We start from the raw sequence: 19999 nt of genomic DNA, 5'->3' as shown, positions 1-19999 counted from the left end.
TAAATTTGCAGAAAGTTGTATAAGTAATTAATACTCTATCTCTCAAAGGTAACGTGAATGTTGCCTAACAGAAATGAGGGAGACACGGGTACACATCTATGTGTTGCACAGTGTTGGGCAGTGAAGAGGAGGGGGGCAAATTTGGAGGTGAGGTGGAAATCACTTTCTGCTCTTGCAAGGGTGTTAGGTCATGTGGGGGAATAAATAAACAAATGGAGAGATGAGGAAACTCAGTCTTCATTTATTTATACTTCTCCCCATACACCTACCTGTGCAGAACTGTGATTGCGACAGGTGTCTTTGGGAAAAGAGCACTCGTGCTGCCCAACCAAAGACAAATAAGATGGGTGGACTTTGCATAGCTCAGTTGGTTAGAGTGTGGTGCTGATAATGCCACGGTTGCACAATTGATTCCCATATGGGACAGCTGCATATTCCTGCATTGCAGGGGGTTGGACTGGATGACCCTCAGGGTCCCTTCCAACTCTACAGTTCTATGATTCTATTTTTCTGCTCCCAATGCTTAGCGCCCTCAAGGGGATTTTCTCTATTATAGATCTTACTGCTGTCACCCCTTGGTCCTAGAGTCCTTCCCTCCTTCCCAAATATGGGCAAGCACTTCTTAGGTTTCCGGCTTATGTAACGCAGTGGCAGGGCTCTAGCATAACCCAGAGCCCTTGCACCACCCTCTCCAAAAGCCAGACAAAATGGAGGCACTCTGTGATCTTTCATGACATGGTGGCCTTGCGAATCTGCTCTTTAGCGCCCCCAAGGGGATCTTCTTAATTTGGCACCCTGTGCAGAGAAAATGCTGGCACCACCCTCAATCCTGCACTGAGCAAGAAGGCTGGCTGTAGGGTTCTTGCAGGGTCCTAGAACCCTTCTCTCCCTCCCAAAGCTGGGCAAGCACTTACTCGGCATTACTTAGGGTCATAAAACTGACAAGATATTTACTTACCTTTCACATATTGCTGCAGCTGTTATTTCATAGCACAGATAATTTTAAAACTTGTACTTTTTCTCTAAAAGTAAGGCTGTAGAAGTAAACAGTAGCATAGCTAACAGGTAAGGTGAGATGTTGTTTCCTAAAAGTTTAATTACATAATCAAGGGGGGAAAGCAAATTTTGTGAAGTGAGGGAGACACAGAAACACACACACACACACACACAGAGAGAGAGAGAGAGAGAGAGAGAAGGGGACCAGTGAGGAAGGAGGCTTAAACAACAGGCCAAGTTTTATTTTAATTTTATTTAACTCAAAAGTTTTAACCCCAGCTCATTTTTCTCCAGGACTAGCAGCGGCTTCCAAGGAAGCCCCAGCTGAGGGCAGCAGTTATTCAAAAGGCAGGGCTGGACAGCCACATGGCAGCTATTGTGTGGCTAGACATAATGGGCTTCCTGCATCGGAGGCCTCCCTCAATCACCTACCAGCCTGGCCTCTGAGCTTAAAAACAAGAAGCTCGTGGCCTCAATATTACTGAGGAAAGTTTCCGGGTAGGCTCCTTTCTTCAGTGCCTGTTCTGGTGGATCGCTCCCATCTGCAAGAGGCAGGAGAGAGCTGAGGTGTCAGAGCAACAGGGGCAACAGGAATCAGGAGAAAACCAATGGCTTGCTTCAGTTTTCCCCACATCATGATTTTTACACAGCACACAAAGACATCATGAATTGCAATATATTGCCACGTCACCTGTTATGAAACTGTTAGCATGATGTGGACTTTTAACTGTTTTTGGATGATGTAGCAATTGATCCCCCAGCCCTTTTTTAGATTTATTCAGCACGTATCCCTTTTCTTAAAACAACACTTTCAGGCTGCAATAAAGTATTGTATATGCTGCTTCAAAACTTTACCCCTTAAAGATACTATTTTTTCCTTTTAGTATTTTACAGCTGTCAAGGAAGGCACTCAGGCACCTGGGGCAGCGCACCCAGGGGCAGGGCACGCTGCCAATAGGGGCGGGGTGCACCATGGGGCCTCTGGAGTCTGCCTGCCTCCTCCCACTCAGCTGCCCTACACCATTTGGGCAGTGCGGAGCCTGCGCACACCAAAGCCACCATGTCTATCCTATTAGACGTGTGGCTCAGGCATGCTGCAGGCCCCAGCATTTTGTCACTCCCTTCAGTGGTGACACCCGGGGCACCCACTGCACCCCCTTCCTCCACCCCTGCTTACAGCTGTTTTGTGTCATTTGAGTGGGAATCTGTTTTGCAGCTACTTGCTGTGGGGCCGGTAATGAGAATCAGTCTTGCTGAGCATTTTCTTATCCAATCCAAACCTTTGTTAATAAGTCCACATAAGTTATTAGCCAAACCTCTCTGCCCTGTGTTAGGCACATCAGCACCCTGAAACCATGAAAAGAACCCAAATATCTTCCAGTTTATGTGTGATTGTTTGGCTGCTATCCTTTAATCACCCCAGCTAAGTGACTCTTTACGTGCCTGTTCCATACACCATTCTGGGACCTGTTGCCATTTTCTGGGAGCTGTTGCTGGGCTATAGCTCCTGTCTTCCCTGCTCCTTGGCTGGGGCTGGTTGTAGTCACAGTCCAACAATGGCTGGAGGGCCAGAGTTTCCCCATCGCTGCTCTAAGATTATGCAAAAGAGGATGGGAGCTTGACCACAACCTACTGAATTGGTGAGTGTGAAAAATCAAATCTAGGATTTTTTTTCATGTAGTCCTAAAGCATTAGGCATTGTGGCATACTCTTCCTCCTGTCTCCACAATGGCTCTTACAATAGCACTCTTTGTGTGTCTAATATGTAGGAAGCTCAGATTTGTTGCTGCTCTTCCTTACTGTGCTGTTCCCCACCTTTAATTCTTCTAGGATGGGCAAAACGTTTGCATCTTGGATGAGCAAAAGTTTGCATCTCAGCTGGTCCCAAAATACTTCAAACACAACAACTTGTCCAGCTTCATTCGTCAGCTCAACTTGTGTAAGTACCAGATCTGTGTGTGTTTACTGTTTTCTGTCCATGATTTTCACTTAGTTCACATTATAAACACAAATGATCCAAAACTGTTCTCTAAATAAAAATCAGTTGAACAAAAGTGAAATTGTGGAAGAATTAAACATCCCTTCCCAAAAGTTCCTAGTAGGTGTTATTCCAGATTATTTTTTTTAAGCCTATCATTCCAACAGTTGATATGCCCAATTAACTAGGATATAATTAGTCAATGCACAACTCTTAAGATTCATGTGAGTTGGCCACAAGTGCTGGAGGAAACTGCAGCAATTCTCTCAAATGATGGTTATATTCCTTAAAGCTCATGTGCAGGGAGCAAGGCCTAGTCTGAGGCACCACCACTAGGGGGAAGAAACAAAGAAAGAGGAAAAATAAAACAATGAGTCTCTCAACAGAAGTAGTTTTTTAGGCTTCAAGTAGAATTAGATCAATTACAAGAATTCAAGGCAACAACTGCTTTCTCTGTTGCATGTTTTAGAGTGAAGCATATTCTGATGCACAGTATCCTCTGTGATGCATTGCTGTGAAGAGGGTTTCCTGTGAGGGGAATGTTTTGAAAAGCCCTGCCCTAAAGATAACCATAACTTTAAAATGGGGTGGGGTGGAGAATAGTCCCATATCCCTCAACAAATGTTCTTGTATTGAAATACCGATTTCTAGCTAAAATGAAGAGATGATCTCGGGAAAGAGTGCAGGCATTGTTGAGTTGGACACAGTAAGAGTTTCCTGGTCTTGAAACAAAGCAGGGGAATGGCAGGAGGTGTCACAATTTGGAACATGGGTGGCATAATTCGTGGATGAAGCTTGTCTTTATCCAGCATCATTAATCGCCTCCTCTTTTGAAATTTAGACTTGTGGCTTAAAAGAAGTGAAGGGGAATAGTGTTTCACCACTCTGTTGTGAAGTTCACTGAGGGCCTCTCAGACACTCTTGGGGCAGTCAGGTGTTCTCAGCCCAATCTGCTTTGCAGAGCTGCTACAAGGGTAACATGGGAGGCTGGGTAGGATCACCTCAGTTTGCTGTTGTGAGCTCCTTGGAGGAAGCGGGGAATAGGAGGGCATGGATGAACTAACTAAAAGCACCACAAGTAATATCAGTTTCTAGAGATGTAGCCGTGCTAGTCTCTTGCAGAAAAACCCTCAAGAGTCCTGTGGCCCTGGTCAGGTGTATTTGATGAAGTGGGTTGTGGTCCATGAAATCTTGCACCATAATAAATTTGTTGGTCCTGAAGGTGCCACACAACTCTTTGCTTGATGGTACTAAAACAACAATCAAAACGAGCAAGCCAAGATGCTGCAGTTCTTGCTGTTAGAGGGCAGGTGTGGTTCCCTTTGTTGCTTCCCTCTTCCCTTACCTCTTTACCTTCTATAATCATTGGTCAAAAGAAATGACCATGGGCAGGTTTGTTTCAATTACGTGGCCCTCCTCTCTCTGAAAAGTATGTTTTCAGGTGTCTTATTCTGTGTTGTTATTTATTTCATAAAATTGAAACACTGCTTGATTGTAAAAAAGTGAAGGCAAAAACTCAACACAGTTTACAAAAAAGGATAAAACAATAAAATTATCAGTAAGAAAAATCGATAATTTAAGACATTTGAAAAGTTAAAACAGCAATAGACTAAAAACAAATTAAAACACACATCAGCTTTTTTTAAACGTAAGGACAGGCTTGTCTAAACAAACATGTTTTAATCAGGTGCTGAAAGGAGTACATAAAAGGTGCCTGCCTGATGTCAATAGGCAGGGAGTTCCAAAGTATAGGTGCTACCGCAAGAAAAAGATCAAGTTCTTGCAGATGTGGAACAGGTGTTATATGGCACCTGTAAAAGTACCAGTTCTGCAGATTGAAGCCATTGAGTAGGCTTATGTGGGGCAAGGCAATCTTGCAGGTAAATTGGTTCCAAGCTGTTGAGGGCTTTGTATACCAGTAGCAATACCTTGAACATGGATTGGTATATTGTTATATTCTTACTAAGGAAGGTGAACAGATCTAGAATCATATCGCCTCTTGGGAGGAGAAACTAAAGAGCATTCATCTCCTTTAATGCCTTCACAGATGGCTTCAAGAAGGTAACGTCAATGAGAAATGAAACAATGCTCACTTTCAACAACCCTGCCAGGGAGTATCAACACCCACAGTTCCAAAAAGGGAAACCTGAACTGCTGGCGAGCATCCAACGGAAGGTATTGTGTCCCGTCGTCCCCCCCCCCCTTCACAACCTGGTGAAGATCTTAGCTCTTAAATGCAACCACAGTGATGTTGGTGCCACACACAGGATTCCTGCTTGTGCATGTGTGTGTGTGTGTGTGTGAGAGAGAGAGAGAGAGAGAGAGAGAGGGGGGGGGCAGCATTGCCAATAAGCCTCCATAGCAGAGCTTACAGATGCCTCATTGTTGCTGCAATACATGACTGATTTCCCATCACCTTCAGATTATTTGGGTATATAGGCTTGACCAGCCTTTCTCAACCTGGTACCGTCCAGACATCTTGGACTCCAGCTCCCATCAGCCCTAGCTAGTATGGCCAATGGTCAAGGATGATGGGAGTTGTTATCCTTCAAGGTGTGAAGGGGCCAGGCTGAGGAAGCCTGAACTTTACTGTGACTGGCCACATATAACAGTCATTTTTGTATGCTGCCTTCTGAGATTATTAAGAAATTGCAGCATTTTATTTGAAAAATATATTGGTTATATAGGCTGAAATATACAGATTCCAAGTAATGTTCAAGGCTTCCAACTGTTTTCACTCATCTGTGCAATAGTCTTGCAAGGATGGCTCTTGTTGTTTGAACAGTCAGAGGTCAGTAACTTTTAGCTGGCCTTAGCAGCCTAGTTCTCTTGCTGCTTCTGGACCAGCGTGGGGGCAAGTTCTTCACTGTGCCATCATTCTGCATCTCTGAGGGGGCTCCTCTGACCTGTTGGGGCAATCCTCTCGTCCCCAGGAGTGAACAGGGCTCTCACTGTTCCTTTAATATTTTCTGAGGGTCAGTGCAAAGTTGATGAAACCCTCCACTTTCTTTCCAAGCCTGATTTCAGATCAGGCTAGTGGGTGTGTCTCACAGTGACTCAGGACAGGGCCTTCTCTGTAGTGGTGCCTCGATTGTGGAATTCCTTCCCCTGCAGGTGCAAAAGGCCACTATGCTGGTTCAAGAGGAGGGGAGGATGACCTTGCGTGTGAACCCAAGGTTAATCTTGGGGTGGGAAGCTGTGGTTTTCCTTTTGTGTGAGTCAGGCCTGTGCGAGGGAAATATCAGTGGCCTCTCAAGTGTTCCCTAAACATTTTTTCCAAACTGCACAAACCCACTTAAAGGGCTCACTTTTGAATGATGCTTGAATGAACTGGCAGTTTTCTTACTGAGGCACTCAGAGGCCATTTGTTTCCAAAATTATAGAGCTGCAGTTGTGCTGCTGCTGCCAGCTGAGGTGGTAAATGCACCAGATTTGGGATTTCTCCTGTGATAGATAGAGGTGAGGCTGGATGGCTTCCAAAGTCCTCGCTCTGCAAAAGCCAGTCCCTTAACTGCATTTGTTCCCTGCTTAAACAATAACTTGTCTCTAAAAACAGTACCTGCAATCTGATTCTGTCACAGGTGTATACACGCAAGGAGCCCGCAGCCCTCTCAGAAAAAGACCAGGCAATGCTCGCCGAATTCCGGGCCCTGAGAGAACAGCAGGATGGCATAAGCACCAAGCTGGATACCGTGACCAGGTGCCAACATTTCTTCTGCTGAGTTTGTACTGTCTTGTAATGAGAGCCACTCTGCTCATTTTAGGTTTTGCAACATCTTCAACTTACCTGCATTTGCAAAGCTATAGGTAGGGTGAGGGCTGCATAGCAGGATTTGGCACCACGGTGAAGTGTGATGCTGAGTGCAAAAATAAGCAGAATCTGGGTAATTTACACACACTTTTCAGTGCCTTTTTCAGCATTATGGCTAAGTAGCTTGTAGGTACCATGAAGCTTCTATCTGTGCTATGTTTTGAACTTCACTTGTGTGCCATGTTATCTGTTTGCAGAGCTCAACTTAGGGCAGAGACCGAAATGTCCTGTTTAATTTCTGGGTAATTCAGCAGCATTAGTACTTTCACACTTGGCTGTTTCTCACTTGCATTTAGGCAGTTCTGAAGTGGCCGTTAGAAAGAGCCATTCTGTACCATTGGCATCTGTCTGTCTTGAGAGACAATGGAGTGTGCCTCCAGGGATGAAGTCAAACTGCTGGAGAACCTATAGCTCATTTCTAATAAGGGCATGCGAGGAATCCTGCTGGATCAGGCCTAAGACCCATCTTGTTCAGCATCATGTTCTCACAGTGGCTATCCAAATGCCTCTGAGAGACTCAGAATTGTGAGCAACTGATATTCAGAGGCCTGCTATTTCCGGTACTGGAAGCACAGAGTTATCATGATAACATTATTTGTTCATGACTGATATACCAAATAAACTTATCCGCCATTAATTTGCCTAATCCTATTTTAAACCAGTCACATTTGTTGATGATCACTACATCTTGTGCTTAGCAGATTTCATAGTTTACGCACTGCGTGAATAAATAATAGCTTTTTTTTCTGTTTTGAAGGAAAGTGCCTTATATTGAACCATACACTTTCCCTCAGCTCTGTCTACACTGGCGTAGCCAACATGGTGCCCCCTAGATGCCCTATGCAGTGTAGGCCCAAGCTATCTGAAAACCTTATTCCCTCATATAAAGCTGCCCCAAACTCTAGATTTAGAGAGGCTGCTTCTAGGCTTTGAAGCTCTCTCCCCAAAGAAGCTAGACTGGCTCCCATGTTGTCCTTCCAGTGGTGGGGGAAGATGGTTTTATTCTGACAGTCTTTGGGGAGCTGTTTTTTTAAGGAAGTGTTTTTAACAGTGTTGTTGTGTTTTTATTATCTAAAAGATAATCATTAAAAGGTAACTAAGATCTTATAGAATTGAAACAATATAAAAACAAGTCTATTAAGAGTTACTTTTTAATGATTATCTTTTCTGTTTAGATTTTTTTGTATTTTATCTGTGTCAATGTGTCAGTCCCGGTTAGCAAAAGAATGTGAGATACAAATAAATGAAATAATAATTAATAATGGATATTTTTGACTACAGTTCCCAGCAGCCCCAGCAAGCATGGTCTAGTATTAAGGGATGATAGGAGTTGTGATCCAAACATCTGGAGGGGGCACCAACTTCTGCTTTAGAAGGGTACAGTACATATGCATGTCTAACCTTTGCGATTTCAACTTTATGCTGTTGAAGACCAGCTGGTTGAAATCAAACAAATTAATTGCACAGAAGGTGGAGAGCTTAAAAGCTTTTATTGCTTAGGGTTTTTTTCTGGCATGGAAAGAGCTTTTAATCTCCCTGTCTTGCTTACCTGGCTCTCATGAAATCTTGGATGGCCCCATGAGATCTCACAGCCCAGTAAGCAGAGAGCTTAAAAGCTCTCTACCTTCCTTTGGTGTGCTGCCTCCAGAAGATTGCTCATGCATGGGCATTTCAAGTATATGTGTTTTTGCATATACACGCTATCCCTGGAATGCAGCCCCTGCAGAAGATGCAATTGTACTGTACCTTCCAACTCAAGGACTGGCTGAACAGCGAAGGAGGTGTATGTGAAATTCCCCAGAACCAACCCAGCAGGCCTGGCATGATGAGGAACAAGAGCTGGTTAACTCAAGGGTCGTCAGGATTGGCGGTCCAAGTACATAATCACTGTTTTTCTGACACATCAAGCTGAGGTTTTCCACTGAGTGCGGCACTGAAAAGCAGCTGTGTCTACTATGCTTGTATGAAGTGGGTACATTGCCTTCCCACTTCGCATTTCTGGTTCTATATCTAAAAAAGCAGCATGAAATGTCCCCTGACTTTGTGCCATCATAAGGCAGGTATGTGACCATCTTCCCCTCTTCCTTAGTTCTTCTTACCTCCCTCTGTGCCCGTTCTTTCAGGGACACCACCTCCGTCCTTGAGGGAATGGGCTCTCTGCAACAGAAGGAAGATCAGCAGCAGGACATCTTATCTCAGGTACCAGAAAAAGACTTTGCTTTTCTCCTGATGTTCCAGAGCAGCCTTTGCCAACTAACTGTCCTCCTGATGTGTTTTGGACTATGGCTTCCATCAGTCCTGGTCAAATGGAAGTGGCATCTGGAGGGCAACACCCCTGTTTGCAAAGGCTGCACTATGGCATACCAGAAGTAGATGAGTAAAGTACACAGAGATAGATGGTAATCTTTATGGGTAATTTAGGATAGTGGCTAAAGCTGAGCTGTGAATTTAGAAGTCCCCCCATTCAGAACTCTCCTAAATTCTCTAGGAGGATTATGCAAACCACTGCCTGGCTTGCCTCACCTCCATAATATGCAGTATGGGGATAATGCTTGCTTGCTTAAAAGTATTTATGTACCATTCAATATTTTCAAAAACCTAAACAGTGTCCAAGACACAATCTAAAACCAGTAAATCAGCAATATAAAAACAAATGAAACAGATATTCAGAGGATTCAAACACACAAATATGCTTCCCTGTTCCGTTCAGCTTGCATAAAATCATTAACAAATGAGGAAGTCTCTGCCTGCAAGCTTGCTATCTAAAAGACACAACACAAGAAGAAAAGGCAGGTGGACAAGATGGAGGAAGAGGAAAACTAGCACACTTGGGTCACTAGTCCTAAATGTTACTGAGTAATTACGGCAATGACTAGTCTGAATGGAGCTGAGTGGATATGGTCTTTCTTTGATGCACCCTGACAGAACTGCTTCTGCCAAGTGGCAGTTGAAGGGCGGGAAGAGCCCATGCTGGCTGCTGCATGGCAAATGCTTTTTCAAACTCAGGCCTTCTTCTGTAGCTTGCAAGCCTGAACATGGCAGGTGTGTCTTGATAGCTAACTCTCAGTTGGAACTGTCCCCTGACCCTGTGGCAATGGCTAAAAGGAATGCCATATTTTTCACCCTATAGGACGCACTTTTTCCCCTCCAAAAATGAAGGGGAAATGTGTGTGCGTCCTATGGGGCGAATGCAGGCTTTCGCTGAAGCCTGGAGAGCGCTCCCGAGGGCTCCCACGGCTTGCGCAGAGCAGCCTGTTCTGGGGGCTGGGGTCGGGGGAAGCTCGGGCTTCCCCCGCCCCAGCCTCGCGCCTTGGGGGGGAAATAATTTTTTTTCTTTATTTCCCCCCAAAAAACTAGGTGCGCCTTATGGGCTGGTGCGCCCTATGGGGCGAAAAATACGGTACATGGCTTCTAACATTCACTCACTCATTCATTCTCTCATTCATTCTCTCTCTACCTCTTTGACTTCAGATCCTCCGGATCATTATGAATTGCATGTCTGAGAAGGGCAGGCAGGATGCCCAAAGGAAAAGGTAATTCTTACTACTTTCTTCTCCTGTTGCCCAAAATGAACCTATAAAATAATTCCCCCTATTTAGTTGGGGAAAGAAGTCAAAGCTTGTATTTGCAGCATGCAGTGCTTTGACCTCTAGAAAACGTCTTAGACAAGACCAGCAGAAAGGGGTTTGCCAAGGCACTAAGACCCCAGGTACTCTCAGTGGTGCTTTTTTGAAATACGGTACTTTCTGTCCATTTCACACTGTCACCACACTGTTTTAAATATTGTGGCTTCATCTCTCTGATTTCTTATATCTGGTTTTGTGAAATATTTGTTGTGGGCGTGTATGGAGATACTTAGTGTTTAAGCTGTTTAGGGATGCTTTAGATACTGTGGCTTTCTTGCTTACCTGCAAAAGTCACATGAAGCTGCCTTATACCGAGTCAGACCATAGACCAATATTTCCTATACGTTGACTGGCAGCAGCTCTCTGAGTTGTTCCCCACAAACTCAAGCCCTCCTACCTGAGAATATTTTAACAGGAGATGCTACAGATTGAACCTGGGCCCTCCTTCAAGAAATGTGTGTGCCTCACCACTAAGAAGCTCCTTCCCCCATGGTCCATGTTCACCTGTTACATCCTTGTCCTTTTCTCTTTCCTCACCTTTTATAGATGCTTGGGGAGCCATAGCTCGCAAGAGCTTGCTATTTTTACTTGGAGTGTTTGTGCCTGGTTCTTCAGCCCAAAAAGCTTCCAGAGTGGCTTACATATAATCAAAACAGGACAGTCCCCACCCAAAGACTTATGATCTTAAAACAACAACAACCCCGACAGCGTAGAAGGGAAAAGGGAAGGTGGGGCAGAGAAGAAACCCAACACTCAAACAATTGTTCCTATAATTCCCAACTGGCACAGTTGAGGACCAGCAGGTGTCTGGTGGAACTGGGCCTCCAGCAAAGCTGACTGAGTGAGCTTCCTGCTTCCCTTCTCTCTCCCCACTGAGGTAGCCTGATGGAAGGGCTGCCCACAGTTGATGGATGAGGGAAAAGAAGGCCGGAGGCGCTGGCCTGTCAAAAAAAGAAAAAAGAAAAGAAAAAAGCTTGGTAGGAAATTACGCATTTTAAATAATTTCACAAGACTGGCTTTCAGATTTTACTGCAGAAATCATACATGACAGAAAGCCTTTGTGAAGATACTTTATCAATCATCATAATATGATTGATATTAACAATACAGTAGTAAGTAGTAAAGGGACCTCCCATGCTGCAAAAGAGGGTAAAATCTTGAGCAAGTGGATAAGATTTAGGCCAACCTATCTGTACTTCTGGCTTTGCCTCCTCCATTTCTTCTGCAGGTAAGGATTGCCTTATGTGGAAGACACCTGCACAGATGAATTTTTGAATTAGATGTTTTGGCCCCTCATATCTTTCTAAGCATGTCATAAGAATTTGGTTATTTATGTGTGTGTGTGTGTTTCTCTCTCACTCACTCAGACCTCGGAATGATGCTTCGGAAGCCCCTCGTCCAAAGATCAGCCGTCCACAGGCTCGCAGTGCTATGGAGGATCGTGAAACAGTAAGCTTTTAAAAAAATTAAAAAATAATTCTCCTGTTTTACTTTGTGTACAATAGCCCAGGTAAAAGATTTAACCAGTATGACACTAGTCAGATATTTTATTTATTTCATATGATTTATACACCTGCTTGATGGTTGCGGGGGGGGGGGGTAGGGACAGAACATCAAGAGAAAATTAAAAATATCATCTGTAAAAAAGCACTTAAAACCTTCAAAGATTAAAATAAGGTAAAAGCATATTAAAACATATATCAACATTCTATATGTCTGGGTAGGCTTGCCTAAACAAAAATGTTTTTAGCAGGCAGGCTGAAAAGAATACAGTCATACCTCGGAAGTTGAATGGAATCCGTTCTGGAAGTCTGTTCGACTTCCAAAATGTTCAGAAACCAAGGCATGGCTTCCGATTTGCTGCAGGAAGCTCCTGCAGCCAATCAGAAACTGCAGAAGCCCCGCTCTGGGCGTTCAGGTTCCAAAGAACGTTCACAAACTGGAACACTCACTTCTGAGTTTGCGGCATTCGGGAGCCAAAATGTTTGAGTCACAACGCGTTCAGGATCCAAGGTACAACTGTACAGTGAAGGCACCTGCCTGGTGTTAGTAGGGAGTTCTAGAGTGTAGGTGTTGTCACACTAACACATCGGTTTCTTACTCTTGTCTCTTGCAGGCAGCTGTTCCAGGACACAGTGCAGATCGCAGAAACTTGATTGTGACCCGTAACAACATGGAGGGTGAAGCAGGGGGTGCTGCTGGTGCAAATAATGGGCAGACTGTAGAGCGTGAGCCCCATGGGACTGGGTGAGTGTTATGTACTGAAGTTCTCACCCTGGGCTAGCAGGGGGATACTGTAGATAGTTCAGGTCCACATATGCAAATAAGGGATTGAAAGTGACTTTCAGTGATTGGATAGTTACAGAAAATGGTTACTGTTGCGTTCTAGTGGAGCTCTATATAAGCAGGCTGGCTGAACCCTTCAGTTCAGTTCTGTTCTGGCCTGCGAATAAACAAGAGCTGTTTGAAGAATCGCTGTGTCGTCTGATATGTTCACCCACAACTTAACAGTGAGGATGCAGAATTCAAAACGTTCATTGTGGTTTAGACAGGTAGGTAGGTTGGCTGGCTGTTTCTCAGTAAACAATTCAGAGGCTGAAGACGGTGCTGCAACCCTTTTTGCTTTGGGTGATATATGCATAGAGTGTCTCTTTGGCTGACTGCTTGGAAACCCCAAAATGCCAATAGATTGATACATGTTTCCCTGCCTCCCAAAGGTTTGATTGTTGCTTCTTGCATAAGTAAGTGAAAACAATCAATATTCAGTAATCCTACCTAGAAGCCGCAAACATCTATTTAATTACATTTAACTTTACAGTCATTTTAGCTTTTAAACAAAGGCATCATTCCGTAAGTTGCTGTGTGTTCTCGGAGGCCCTAAACTACGTTCTGTCAGTGTTGCATATGCAGTGCTTTTTTTTTTCTGGGGGGACGCATACCCCTAAACATTTTGTGAATCTAAGTTTGGCCTCATTGAGGGGCAGTATTTCATTATGCGTAGGAAAATGAGAACACCCCTAAACATTTTTTAAAAAAAGAAAAGCAGCACTGTGCATATATGTAAAGAGAAGTATGCCAGGTTGATTGAAAAGTATTTTCTTGTCTGTTTCACTCTTTCAAACATGGGTTGTCAGTTTTTCTGTTAACGTTAAGTACGAAAGTTGTGGAGTGTTTTATTTTGGCAGAATACTGTACTTTCTAGTCACTTCTTCTTTAAAAGAAGCTAGTAGAGCTGGCAAAGTGTGCAAGGAAATGAGTAAGTACAAAACTGACTGGGTTTTGCTTGAACAAACAGAGTCTTCCCCTGTGTTGGAGATCCTTGTAACTGGAGATGCTGAGTACTGAATCAGGGGGCTCTCTGCATGGAACCCTGTGCTTTGGTGCTAGGTTAGGTACCAACCTCCTAAGATTACACTTGTTGTTGTTGTATAGTCATGTCCGACTCTTTGTGACCCCATGGACCAGAGCACGCCAGGCACTCCTGTCTTCCACTGCCTCCCACAGTTTGGTCAAACTCATGTTCGTAGATTCAAGAACACTGTCCAACCATCTCGTCCTCTGTTGTCCCCTTTTCCTTGTGCCCTCCATCTTTCCCAACATCAGGGTCTTTTCCAGGGAGTCTTCTCTTCTCAAAGTATTGGAGTCTCAGCTTCAGGATCTGTCCTTCCAGTGAGCACTCAGGGCTGATTTCCTCAAGAATGGATAGGTTTGATCTTCTTGCAGTCCATGGGACTCTCAGGAGTCTCCTCCAGCACCATAATTCAAAAGCATCAATTCTTCGGCGATCAGCCTTCTTTATGTTCCAGCTCTCACTTCCGTACATTACTACTGGGAAAACCATAGCTTTAACTATACGGACCTTTGTCGGCAAGGTGATGTCTCTGCTTTTTAAGATGCTGTCTAGGTTTGTCATTGCTTTTCTCCCAAGAAGCAGGCGTCTTTTAATTTTGTGATTGCTGTCACCATCTGCAGTGATCATGCAGCACAAGAAAGTAAAATCTCTCACTGCCTCCATTTCTTCCCCTTCTATTTGCCCAGAGGTGATGGGCCCAGTGGCCATGATCTTCATTTTTCTGATGTTGAGCTTCAGACCATATTTTGCGCTCTCCTCTTTCACCCTCAATAAAAGTTTCTTTAATTCCTCCTCACTTTCTGCCATCAAGGTTGTTGATATTTCTTCCAGCAATCTTAATTCCGGCTAGGGATTCATCCAGCCCAGCCTTTCGCATGATGAATTCTGCATATAAGTTAAATAAGCAGGGAGATAATATACAGCCTTGTTGTACTCCTTTCCCAATTTTCAACCAATCAGTTGTTCCATATCCAGTTCTAACTGTAGCTTCTTGTCCCACATAGAGATTTCTCAGCAGACGGATGAGGTGATCAGGCACTCCCATTTCTTTAAGAACTTGCCATAGTTTGCTGTGGTCGACACAGTCAAAGGCTTTTGCATAGTCAATGAAGCAGAAGTAGATGTCTTTCTGGAACTCTCTAGTTTTTTCCATAATCCAGTGCATGTTTGCAATTTGGTCTCTGGTTCCTATGCCTCTTCTAAATCCAGCTTGCACTTCTGGGAGTTCTCGATCCACATACTGTTTGAGCCTACCTTGTAGAATTTTAAGCATAACCTTGCTAGCGCGTGAAATGAGTGCAATTGTGCAGTAGTTGGAGCATTCTTTGGCACTGCCCTTCTTTGGGATTGGGATGTAGACTGATCTTCTCCAATCCTCTGGCCACTGCTGAGTTTTCCAAACTTGCTGGCATATTGAGTGTAGCACCTTGACAGCATCATCTTTTAAAATTTTAAATAGTTCAGCTGGAATACCATCACTTCCACTGGCCTTGTTATTTGCAGTGCTTTCTAAGGGCCATTTGACTTGTATAAACTAGTACAGAGTTCATGAATGGAGAAACCAGTTACTGAGCTGAAGTTACTGAAAATACAGACATGTGGGGGATATTCAGTGTGAATGAACAAGTGGCTGCCAGCGAATGGAAGCACTTCCTCATAATTAATCTGTTTCTTTCAGTGAGTTCAATAGATTTGGTCATAGCCACTAGGCTCAATTCCTTGTTGAAAGTATTAAGTTACCCCCGGGCAGCTAGCAATGTGGCGTTTACATTCAGAAGCTTCAGGAAAGTGTCGATGCTGTGGCACAACAGGGGCTGGAGATAATCATTTTAGGAGGCCTGTGGATTTTCCATGGGATATCAAGTTAATGGGCCAGCGGTCTTAGCATGGCATTTATGTTGTGGCTTGCTTAGGGTTATAGTTAGCTTTGTATAAAATGAAATAGAAGTGGTGGCATGTTGCTTTGACTATATTATATGCTAAGAAAAAGAAGCAAGGGTACTGGATTCTCATGTGGCATGTCCCTTAGGGAGGCCCAAGTGCCTGCAACAGGAGACACTCCTGCCAATAGCAGACTTCAGACTGTGGACACTCCACCCCAGACCAAGGCAAAAAAGAGAGCTTCTGTGAAGCCGCTTAACACCTTGGTGGCCCATGTCAAGGCAAAAAAGACCAAGATCAAGGCAAAAAAGAGAGGTTCTGTGAAGCTGATTGACACCTTGACGGCCCATGTCCGTGGAAAACAAGCACGGCTCATCACTTCTCTTGACAGGTGCACCTAGTTTCATGGGGGCCAGTCTGATTCCTTGAGTTGGGCATTCTGGTAAATCAGCTAGCCCAGCAGTTTCCAAAGTGGGTGGTATCCCCTCCTCGTAGGTGGTGGGATTACCTAGGCAGGTGCTAAGAGGCAGGTGGTTGCTAGAGGTGTCAGTAGTTTTCAAACCTTGAAAAACTGGTGTCACTGGATCAAATTCATCAATTTTGTGGAATTAAACTAAATAGTTTCAATTGAACTTTGAATAAATATGCAATTAATTGTTCCTGTTTTGAGTTTTATTGAGTTTTAGCTTCCTTATTGGGTTACGCAAAGCAGTATTCTGAGCGATGCTTTACGTAGGTTGGGGGGCTCTGGGGATGAGTTTATGGAACCAAGGGGGCAGTTGCCAGGAAAAGTTTGAAATGCCAGACCAGTGGTTCCCAAAGGATGATTCATTAGTGGCCATGGGTGATCACCTAATGCAGGGATGAGCTGACTTCAAGAGCTCATCCACACTTTCGTATATGCCATGATATCTAGGCACAGGTCCATGATTTGTAGGTGTGTTTGCTGCTGAACAAGAAGAAACATCAATTGGGTTTTCTGTGGATTGGTGTTTGTTCCACTTCAGTGATAAGCAACAGGTTTTCTCAGGGAAAGCACTAAGGCAAGCAGAAAACCGCTCAGACCAGTCCTACAAATAAGGGGCCTGTACCTGGAAATCATGGCACAAATGGAAGTGTGAGTAAGCTAAAAGTCTTGCATGATCAAGTCCCCTCTTCTCTCCCATCAGGTTTCAATACCACTGTTCCACCTGTGTGTTAAATTTACAAAGCAGAAGCCAAGTGCCTCTTCAAGATCTTTTCACAGTTAAGGCATAATTCAACCAGGGTTAAGTGATGCTGTGTATGTGTGCTTGCTTAAGAGCAGCCTGCCTTAATGTGGTGCCCTGCAGAGCAGCCAGCACAGGTTGGGAGAGACTGCCTGAAAACATGAAGAAGTGCCTTTCTGAGATCACATTTAAGCTGAGTCCTCTTGGCAAAAATCCCAGCTTTGTTGCTGACCCATAGCTAAGTTCATATGGATCTAAATATTTCAAAGCAGGTTCTCAACCACTGAGCTGTGGCTCTACCCATCAAAGCTAACCTTTGCACCTATTTTTATTGTTAAGGCTGTTTGGGAAAGGGCCATAGCCTACTGGTAGAGCGTTGGCTTTGCATGCAGAAGGTCCCCAAGTTCAATCCCCAATGGTGGCTCCAAGTAAGGCTGAGAGAGATTTCCTGTCTGAAATTCCGGAGAGCCACTTCCAGTCAGTGTAGACAACACTGAGCTGCATGGACCAATTTGATTTAAGGCAAGCTACCCGTGTTGTTTTGTTTTCTATTGGAAGGTGGGACATAAGCACTTTATTTAAAACAACAACAACCCTGCTACTCCACATTCCTGCCATTGAATCAAAAGATCATAGAATTGCAGAGTTGGAAGGGACCCCCAAGGCTCATCCAGTCTAACCCCCTGAAATGCAGGAATCACAGCTAAAGCACCCTTGACAGATGACCATCCAACCTCTGTTCCAAAACCTCCAAGGAAGGAGAGCCCACCACATTCTAAGGGAATTTATTCTACCATGAAACAGCTCTTTGATCAGGCTGCTTCTTTCCTTTGACTTTTCCAATGAATGTGGCAACGCTTGCCTTTTTTCTTCTACCTATTGTTTAATTTTAGACTTTCTGCTTTTCTTCATAGAGAGGAGGGTCAACACTTCTTGAATTTATTCATATCAAACACTGTGAAGATTGATACGCAGCTGAGTGAGGAGAAGCAAAACAATATCTCAGAAATATTTTCTCAGGTAAGTTCATCTTCATGTGGGCAAGTTCCTAGATTTGTAATAGCAGCACTCATTCATGCAACAAAGGACGAAAACAGCATTTGTGGATTTAAAAAAGTGGTTTGCCATTGTTCTGCCATCTCGGTTGTGAGTCTTGGGGGAGGGCAAGGTCCTGACTAACTGCAGATTTGAAAGCTGAGGCAGCTGAATAGATCTTTGGGTTGGAGTACTTGGCTGGTTTCAGTTTTGTTATAATACACCCATTGTCTAAAACGTTTTAAATAGTTTTAAACTGTTTTTGTCTTACATGTTTCTTGTTTTTTGTGGAATATACCCGGGGAGAGAGGATCTAGGAACAGCAGCCCCATCACAGTGGTTCAGGGTAGGGGGAGGAATGATTTAGGAGCTGGGGTGGGCAGGGTAAAAGGCACATGGCACAGGCAGTTGGTGACTCTGCCATGTGCCAGTTCCTCTTTGAACTCGAGGACTTATCTTATCAGCCAGCCGTCAGGTCTATGGCTGCTGGTGCTGAATGCGAAGTTGGCTCGGAGTGAGACCATCCTCATCCATTGTTCCACTGTGGATGTGGAGGCTCGTCTACATGATATAATTGAGACCTGGGTGGGTGAGCAGGGTGGAGTTGGTCTCACCCAGTTGTGCTTACCTGGATACTTGGTGCAGCATCAGGGCAGACTTGAGGGTCAGGGAAGGGGGTGTTGCTGTGATCTATAGAAATTCTCTCTCTCTCCAGTGTCTCTGTCCAGTGTGGGTCAGGAATCAAGAATGTGTGTTCCCTGGCATTGGGCAATCACAACAGATTAGGGATTCTGCTGGTTTACTGCCCACCTCGCTGCCAAGCAATCTCCCTGCCTGAGCTGACAGAGCTGGTCTCAGTGTTGAGGACCCCTAGACTGGTGATTCTGGTGAACTTCAACATCCATGCTGAGGTGACTGGCTCTGGAGTGGCTCAGGACCTCATGGCTGCCATGATGATCATGGGGCTGTCCCAACAAGTCACCAGCCCAACACTTGTGGCAGGCCACATTCAGGGCCTTGTATTCTCAACTGGGCAGGAAGAGGGTCCTGCATGAATGGTCCGTCCTCAAAGGCTGATGGACCCAATGAGTTTCCAGAAGGCTCTGGGAGATTTTCTGGCTGATATGACTGACTCTCCTGTTGAAGCTCTGGCCCACCTCTGGAACATCCAAATGATAATTGACACAATTGCCCCTGGGCACCCTTTTCCACTTCATGGAGCCCACTTGGCTCCATGGTATACTCCAAAGCTTAGGACGAGGAAACAAGTGAGGCAGCCTGAACACAAGTGGAGGGAAGATCTGGTTGAATGCAGTTGAACACGGGTGAGGGCTCATCATCAAGCCTACCTAGCAGCAATGAAGGCAGCAAAGAGGGCATATTTTGCTGCCTCCATTGCATCCTCACTATGTCGTCTGGCAGGGCTTTTCCTGGTAGCATGGCGCCTCATTACAATCTGAACCAAAGGAGATGGTGTAACTAACGGTAGCTCGCTATGACTTGTTTGCAAATCATTTTGTGGATAAAATCGCTTGCATCCACTGTGATCTTGACTCCACTGTTATAGCAGATCAATCTCATGGGGTGTCTAGACCTGTTGGATGAGTTTCAGTTAGTAAGGCTCAAGGATGTGGACAAGGTGCTTGGATAAGTCAGGGTGATAACTTGCACTCTGTACCCTTGCCCCTCTTTGCTGTTAAAAACTAGCAGGGTGGGGACAGCAGTCTGGGCCAGGGATGTGGTTAATGCCTCCCTGTGAGAGGGACTGGCAGTGACAAAGCCACACCTCAAGAAATCCTCCCTGGATTTGGAAAATCTAAGTACCGTATTTTTCGCTGTATAGGACACACTTTTTCCCCTCCAAAGAGGCTTCAGCAGAGAGGGAGAGCTGTGCGCTCCATTTGTCCTGCCACTTCGCTGAAGGGGCGCTGAGCAGAGAGAGGGAGAATTTTTTTTCCCTTGTTCTCCCCCTCTAAAACAAGGTGCGTCCTATGGTTGGGTGTGTCCTATAGAGCGAAAAATACGGTAACTACCAGCCAGTTGCTTATCTCTTCTTCTTGGGAAGAACAGGATGCTGGACTGGACTGGCTTAATCCAGCAGGCTCTTCTGAT

General features: G+C 44.6%; 1 protein-coding gene across 1 annotated transcript in view; it reads left to right on the top strand.

The window, feature by feature from the left end:
* Positions 1 to 19999, top strand: part of LOC310669560 (heat shock factor protein 3-like) — an 80567-nt gene that overhangs the window by 25628 nt on the left and 34940 nt on the right. Inside the window, exons 2-9 of the mRNA XM_083423888.1 lie at positions 2827 to 2935; positions 5022 to 5149; positions 6556 to 6674; positions 8909 to 8984; positions 10257 to 10318; positions 11779 to 11860; positions 12528 to 12658; positions 17767 to 17872. Coding sequence (XP_083280014.1) covers positions 2827 to 2935; positions 5022 to 5149; positions 6556 to 6674; positions 8909 to 8984; positions 10257 to 10318; positions 11779 to 11860; positions 12528 to 12658; positions 17767 to 17872 — 813 coding nt within the window. The remainder of the gene's footprint in view (positions 1 to 2826; positions 2936 to 5021; positions 5150 to 6555; positions 6675 to 8908; positions 8985 to 10256; positions 10319 to 11778; positions 11861 to 12527; positions 12659 to 17766; positions 17873 to 19999) is intronic.

This window comes from Podarcis tiliguerta (assembly GCF_965153285.1).
Source record: "Podarcis tiliguerta genome assembly, chromosome: Z".
In the NCBI taxonomy this organism is placed as follows: domain Eukaryota; kingdom Metazoa; phylum Chordata; class Lepidosauria; order Squamata; family Lacertidae; genus Podarcis; species Podarcis tiliguerta.
The sequence above is the reverse complement of the archived record's forward strand: the minus strand, read 5'-3'. Positions and strand labels throughout refer to the sequence as shown.